The sequence below is a fragment of the Pygocentrus nattereri genome, chromosome 28, assembly GCF_015220715.1.
Source record: "Pygocentrus nattereri isolate fPygNat1 chromosome 28, fPygNat1.pri, whole genome shotgun sequence".
Lineage (NCBI taxonomy): Eukaryota > Metazoa > Chordata > Actinopteri > Characiformes > Serrasalmidae > Pygocentrus > Pygocentrus nattereri.
Window position 1 is genome coordinate 11,342,582 of NC_051238.1, and position 7,869 is coordinate 11,350,450.

General features: G+C 40.3%; 1 protein-coding gene across 3 annotated transcripts in view; it reads right to left on the reverse strand.

Annotated features, from left to right (window-relative positions):
* The window catches only part of atp2a2a (ATPase sarcoplasmic/endoplasmic reticulum Ca2+ transporting 2a), a 37,413-nt gene extending 34,468 nt beyond the window's left edge, over nucleotides 1–2,945 (reverse strand). For 2 of the 3 annotated variants that reach the window (XM_017716120.2, XM_017716119.2), the window contains exons 1-3: nucleotides 2,338–2,945; nucleotides 787–804; nucleotides 616–698 (exon numbers count right to left, since the gene is read on the reverse strand). In XM_017716120.2, the coding sequence (XP_017571609.1) occupies nucleotides 616–698; nucleotides 787–804; nucleotides 2,338–2,455 (219 nt within the window). In that variant the 5' untranslated portion in view covers nucleotides 2,456–2,945. The remainder of the gene's footprint in view (nucleotides 1–615; nucleotides 699–786; nucleotides 805–2,337) is intronic. The other variant, XM_017716121.2, reaches the window with a different exon arrangement.
* Nucleotides 2,946–7,869: the final 4,924 nt, after the last annotated feature.

Here is a 7,869-nt window from a genome sequence, read left to right on the forward strand (position 1 = left end):
GACATGTCAATGCTGTTGTGGAGCTATTTTACCTTTTTGGGGGCTTAAAAGAAAAGTGGTAGAATGTGACAGAACCTTTAAATGTGGCCACAATCAGCTCTGCAAGCTGCGATAGACCTTTCCTTCCAGAAGCAATCCAGGAAATGAAAGGAGTCTTTACACATCAGTCTGAGACAGCAGCGCACAACTCAGACGTCTTGTTTGCTGGATAGTGACAGACACTCGACCCCAACAAACGCAGTTATCACCATTCCCAAGGAGTGCAGCTTTCTCAGCTGTTTAACCTTCTGATCTGTGAGTAACCCAAGACACGCTGCAGACATGAGATGCTAACAAGCCATCTGCACCTCCACATGCACTCAAAGCAGCACCAAGAAAGAGGAGCCTCATCTAAATTCCCGCAGCCTGCTATAACAGGCAGAGTACACAGCTAATTAGCATTACTGCTTTGCGACATGCAAACACTTGCACTGTTGAAAAATAAATAAATACATAAAAATAAGGCATTTAGCAAACCATACTTTACACTTTAGGCCAATTAGTGAACTCATAAAAACAAAAACGTGGTTATCTAATGACGTTTACGTATTTTAAAAATCTGTGAATTACACTTACAAAAGATATACAAGCTGCCAGCAGAAGAATCCGCACAAGTAAATCTTCAAATTGCTCAATGACCAGCTCCCATATAGATTTTCCTGAGAAGAGATGATGACGAGGTCAGAATGAATCAACGCGAACAGTAATGGTGAAACAATAAATAAATAAATAAACAAACAAAATTACCTTCTTCAGCGGGCAACTCTGCACACAAACATTCGTTGGGTAAGAGGACAAAGAAACGAGAGAAAAAAAGTCTGTTAATATCACACTGCAAACACTTTAATGAAAACTTGCTTCACAGACATCAAATAGAGCCCAGAGAGATTCAGAGGGTTCCTCCTACATTAGCCATGCTTTTTTCCAGAGAGCTGCATTAGACGGTTTTGTACAGCAGAGCAAGTGCTCTCTGTGGGAGATGTGCACTATTGGAAAGATTCTGGCTGGAAGTTTCTAATCAGGCTCTCTCACTTCGTCCCCTGAGAACAGATGGGCCGTTATTACAGACTAGAAAGGCTTTATCATGTCTACAAATAGCAACAACTGCAAGCCTCGTCAAGGTTCCTGCAACTGTAAGAACATGTTCTTTAGGCCCTAAAGTCAGAGAAGCCAAAACGTCAGGAAAGATCAATAAAATATCACTAATCACAGCCTTAATCTTGCGTAGCTAAAATACTATATTATGCCAAACCATAATCAGAAGATTTGAAGAAGTAGTTTATCATGAAGTGTAAAATACAGTAATACAGACCAAGGGTTCTCAAAATGTTCCACCTCAAGGCTTGCCTTACAAGAAAGCAAAGAAAAACATAGCTCAACTTTTTTCTTTTCAACAGAGCTTTGTGTGGGTGACTCATGCAATACATGTGTGTTAGTGAACCTAAAATATTAAATAAAAAAAAATGTATAAAAAATATTAAAGTAGTAACATCATGTGGTGGGGGTGTTTTGGCTCTAGAGGCAATGGGCAAATATATCAATTTTTAAAATGTATAATAGTAATAAATAACAGAAAAATAGAAAGAATGAAGCTGCCTTCATGCATTAACATTGTTTATCATTTGAAAACAATTCAACTATTATTTCAACAACTTTTATGGCAAAGTGCCACCAACGCCCCTCTGTCGGCACAAAGACCACCAAAGGGTGCTTTACGGCAGAGTGGTTGAGAAATCCTGGACTAGATGATGGACAATGAGGACAGAGAGCCAAAACAGAAGTGTGGACAAAAGCGTCATTCTTCGAGCCGTTATACAGCACAGCTGGGATCACGGGCCTTTAGGATTTGCGACATCTACCTGAGATGGGAGCTTCCCAGGGCTGAAGACAATGGAATAGGTTTTGATTTCCCAGTGTGCAGCAGTTTAGGACAGCACTCCTGATTAAACTCACCTGTTAATGACCAGATTTAGTAGGGTCTAAGGAGGGAATCACTAAAATGTGCAGGACTGTGTAGGAACTGAAGACCCCTGAGCTAAAGTAAGACAAAGGTGAGAGTAAGGATGCCGATGACCTTGCTTTCACCCCCATGTATCAGCCTCAAATGCTCCTGCACATTCAGTCCGGGTTTGTTAAAAAAAAAAAAAAGAGGCAAGAAAATCACAAGGACGTGTGCGATGACGTCAGCACTTGCGCAATCCTTGCCGGCTCGTACAGACGAGGAAACGAGCACCAGCGTTTTTCTTAGGCTACCTGAACCACCTCGTACCAAAACACACAAAAACACGTGTGACGTACCGTTTGGCCCCCATTTCTCCTTCTGCTTTTTCACTTGGTCTAGCGTCAGTCCCGTGCTCTCGTTCACGCTGAAAAAGCTGTAAACTTCCTCCACACTCTTGGTGTGTGCGTTCTCCATGCTGCCGCTCGGCGCGTCTCAGCCGCAGCTGACTGTCTGACTGACTGAGGGAGGGAGTGAGTGAGTGAGGGAGTGAGGCAGTCAGAAAAAAGCGCTGCTGCTTTCTCAGCGCAGAGATCAGAAGACAGCGCCTGTCTCAGCGGGTACCGCACACATTCACACCGACAGCGCGTCCGGCAGGCGAGAACATGCAAACATGAGCGACCGAAACTTGTGTGGGGATGAAGAACGCGCTTTCCTTACAGGACTCTCTCCCCTTCTCGCTCTCTCTCTCTCTCGCGCGCGCGCGCTCTCCACAGAACATGCGGCGGACAAACAGACGAAGGCGGCTCTCCGTCCCGGTGTTCTCGTATCCCAAACAGGTGCCGCTTGTCCCGGCTCAGCACATCACACGCACCTCGGTCGGAGCCCTTAGCTTCTCGCCAGGAACTGTGCCGGTGAGCCTCGCTCCGCTTCCTCGCATCCAGTGGCGCCCCGAGACGGCGCTTTACTCTCGTTTTATCGCGGCTGCCTCACTGCTGCCCCCGCTCGGCGCGGCCGGCGGAATTCGGGAACAGCCAATCAGCGCCCGCGAACGGTCTCGAGCTCGCGAGGCGAAGTTAGACGCTGAGGTGCAAACCGGCTAACCTCCTTATCCCGCCCGTCACACTGAGAAGGCATAGAAGACCTTAAAGGAGAAATCCGCCGAATTTCCACAATGTATACGTAATTCAATGATCACAGTGTGAATTGTCATTCAGAGCGATTTGACGTAAATCAATTAATTTCTCGAGAAATTAACCAACACAGATTTTCTCTACAGTGGTTCTAATAGGAACCAGAGGTCCCGATGTCTACGAGGTAAATATAGCCATTTTATTAACCATTCAAACCCGCCAGTAAACCTATACGTGTCTTTTGAGTTCTTATATGTATTGTTCATCAATCTGGAAAAATACGTTTTCTTTGGGGACTATTTTGCCTTAGAACATCCTTCCTGTGTCACTATACCATGAATGGATTAAAATACACTGATTAAAATACGTTTTAGTCTAAAACTTTGTCACACAACTACTGTAAAACAATGGCTCAGACATCAACCAGCATATTCATAACTGTTTCATGTAATGACTTTCTGTGAGGTAGTTTTTGAGGTGGACGTCTGGTTCCTATCACCTCCACTGTGAAGAATTCTGACTTGGTAAGATTCAAACGAAGCATTTCACACCAAACCACTCTGAATGACTTTGTTGACGTTAACCATTTAATCACGCAGAAATTTTGAAGGAGTCCCCCTTTAATAACATTCTGCTGCAGGCTTGTTATTATCTATTTAGGAGAATGAGGAATTTAAATGTGGCTCTTGACATTTAAGGGGTTAATTTTACGTTAAATTCATAATTAAGTAGCTAAGATGTAAACAAAGTCGTTTAGACTGGTTTGATGTGAAATATTGTAGAGAAAAAATATGTTCACAGTGATGGTGATGGGAACCAGATGTTTAAGTGTTAAATGCGTCTAAAAGCTCCCTCACAAAATGTTGGCGGATGGGTACATGCAGTGTGTTGTAAGGAGAAAAAGTACACAAAGATTTACTATTATTATTACTGTTATTAACATTACATATAAAAACTCGAGATAGATTCGTATCGGCTCACTGATCATTTAAGACACCACATAAAACACATATAGTTGCACTGAACACATCCTGTTTTCTATTGCAACCACTGTAAATAAAACCATGCTGCAAAGCTTCTCTACAACGCACCATGTCACCTCAGACCACTATGAATGACCATTATTCAACAAGTGAACAACACAGACTTTTTGGAAAATTCAAATTCCCTTTTAAAAATGCCAATTCCATCATTTCCAGGAATACTTATTTGTTGATCAGTCACTAACCTGGGCACAGTTTACATCATTTTTGACCCCAAGCATAGTCAGTTGGCCAACTTTTTTTTGGTGCCTTAAGTTACATCATTTATTTTATATTTTGAGGCAAACATGACTGAAAAGTAATGAAAGTGTATTATTTTGCTGTTGTCGGAAGAAAACCTTGTATCTCCAAAATGGTAACATTACAGGAGAAGGAACAAAACCTACTTTACTTTTAATGTAAGTCAATGGATTAGACTTGTGATTATGGGTCATTTCTTTCAGTGCATTCATCATGAAATTAACAGACAATATACAGCTTAACCAGTATTTATAAATGTCAAAAACTGAAAAACATCAAAAATGAAAATACACGGTTTTCTTCCGACAACAGTGATATTAGCTTTTCCTTTAACTTGAGATTCTTGTTTGTGCAGTGTGCTTGTCAGGCCTGAGGTGTGCATGTTCAGTTGTGCTCAGTTCACCAAAAGAGAAAGAAAATGGAAAGACTAGACACGAATGAAGCCCAACTTTGGACTAAGTTTTACTATTAGTCTTGCTCTGAGAAACCAGCCTGGCATTTTCACACCTTATTAGCTTCTCGGTTTTTCAATATTTAGCGCTTGCCTTAAATGACAAGGGTACAACTTTATAGCTGTAACCAGACACTAAAGGCACCCCCAAAGACAGTTCTCTGATCTTCACAGATATAGTGGTGATGCATCAAGGAAGATATCTAGCAGGGAAACTGGAGAAACTGATAAAGCCCTCGAAAAAGGACAAAAAACATAGTCCTTATCTACAGCTGTCACAGAGACGTACAGATATGCAGGGTTTTTCTGCTCTGCTCCTCATCAGTGGATGAGGGAACGTGTCTCAGGACCTTGGCCAGATGCGAGAACAGACTTAGTACTTAGTGGTTGAAGATATAATCAGAATCAGAATCATGTTTTATTGGCCAGGTATCCTACGCATACAAGGAATTTGGTTTTGGTTAAATGGCTGGGGGGAGTGTGTGTGACATGCCAATGGATTACATGCAGTAAGAGCAATACAAGTGTGTGAAAAGGACAGGCCAGCATGGAAAGCACATGTACAGGGAAAAGTCTCCACTGTATGTATTGCAAGACCTTTTCCTAGAGGCTGCACTCATGTAGCTGGTGCCCACTATCAGTATGGATCTGCATGTCTTGTTACCTCAATCAATCAACCAAGCAAACTATGTGGCCATGCCACTATGGCCACATAGTTTAAAGCTGCTATGATTGAGCCAGTTCTCATTCATTTCTGTATGTACTGTTTACACAGGAATTGTTTGAATAGATAGACTAGGGAAAGAGGAAATTTACATTTGCAGTATCCACAAGGGTCACATTTTGCCTATCCATGTAAATTGTGCTAACAGAGGCCAAACAAGGGTCAGCAAGACTGTCTTGTTTTAGACATGTAATGTTTTAAGAAGCTGTAAACGTTAGATAGCATTGTCATGGTGTAACGTAAAAACATACCTTGTGTAGATTTAAATGTATGCTGAATTACTTTATACTGACATATATTTACATAGTAATTAAATATCAAACTTTAAAGGTAAAAGAAACATATTAGCATTTCAAAGTTACACTTGACAACGCATATACAGAGCAAAAGTCAGAGACCACTTTATTTTATTTTTCCAGTCAAAACATTACATTTTGCAGCATCAGGAAAAAGCAGTATATATATATATATATATATATATATATATATATATATATATATATATATATATATATATATATATGTTACAGTGAATTACCATGAAGCCTCAACAGCTAAATATAATATAAATCTTTCAGTATTTATTGTGCCCACTTTGCCTTTATTACAGCTACCATTCTTTTTGGGAGACTTGGTTTCAGTTTTTAAAGAAATCTATTTCTCACACCTCCCAAGTACAGTCTTTACAGCAGTCTTCAGTCTCAGAAATTGGTTTTGCATTTTCTGTTTTTTATTTTTTCAGTGATACATATAGATATACATTCAGTGATGTTGAGGTCTTGACTCTGGGGCGGTCAGTTCACAGCTCTGAGAAAACCAGCAGCTTATTTGTTAGATTTGCAAATTTGGTACTTTTTATTGATTTGCTTTTCTCAGTAAGGGCTTCTTTATAGCTACACAGTCTTTCAGACCCATGTCTCCTCACAATGGAAGAAGGAACTGAAACACCTGTGGATTTTTCAGCTCTGAAGCAAGAGTACCGTTTATCTGATGAGGAGAATTTTGGTGGTCTACCAGCGACATGTTCAATATCTAAACATGGTGCACGATTTTGCTAAGGTTTCCAGATTGAATGACATGTTTAGTTGAAATGGTGTGCAACAGGCTGTGAGATACGTTTTCTCTAGTTTGAAGGGTCTTTCAGGGCTGCTTCCCAATCAGCAGTGATGTGTATATAAACCCTGCAGTATTAAAAAGGCAGTGTACACAGTAGATTCTGATAAAGTCATCTACAAATGCAGTCACTGCAGCTTGGTGTACACAACAATTAAAGACATATTAAACATGTATTCAAACCCATTTATATCAAGCTGTGAAAATTCTTCAAAAAGAACATCAACACAGCCTTCTCAGTTGCCACAGTTGCATAACACAAGTGTTCAACACACCACCGTTTCCATTTAAATATACATTTTACTACATGAACGCAGGATGAACGCAGTCCAGGTCTTGCATGGTTGTTAGGATTCCCATTTTCTCTGTTCATGTACATGAACCATGTGCATCATGAACTAACTTCAGATTAGGCCCTGCAGATGCTGAATGATGGCGTACACATTGTAAAAACCCTACATGAATCTGAGCATTCTCATTAATATCACATGGCCCTGAATCAGATGTGTCCAATCTAGGAACACTTATGAAAGGCTATGTTGACATTGTCTGGTTGAAATCCGATTTTTTGGTTAGTGCCAATAAACAGTGCAGAAGCTTCTGACCTTTGTTCACTTTCATCTTGCTCTAATAATGAACAGCTCAAAGTGGTTTACAGCAAATTACTGATTAGGATGTGCACAGGATGTAGGATGTACAGGTTGTTTCAGGACACAGGTTCGCTCACATTAATGAAAAGTTGAGTCCCACACCAATACAAATGTGAACGAATCAAGTTAGAAAAATTGACTCAGCAAAAACAATCAGAACTGAGGCAAAGTGGATGAGGTCAAATTTGAAAAGATCAGATTTGTGGGTCCACATAGCTCTGAAAAAATCACATGTGTCACATTAAGGCATAAAATCCTATTTGTGCCACTTCAGCCAATGGAAACTAAGACCAACTAAATATCTAAAATATTAATAAACTACAAATTTAAAATTTTTATTCTCAGCACCAGATAATGCAAAACCAAAACTATGTCTGTGCTGCAGTCACAGAGGCAACCACCATGTTAAAAAATAGTTGTATGATGCAATTAATGCAAGAGTCTAAAAAGTTGGAGTTTCTGTTTTAATTGGTCTTAGTGAAAGAAGCTTATGTCCTGACACTGCAAAAGCAACGTTTAAACTGCCAGAGAAGTGGT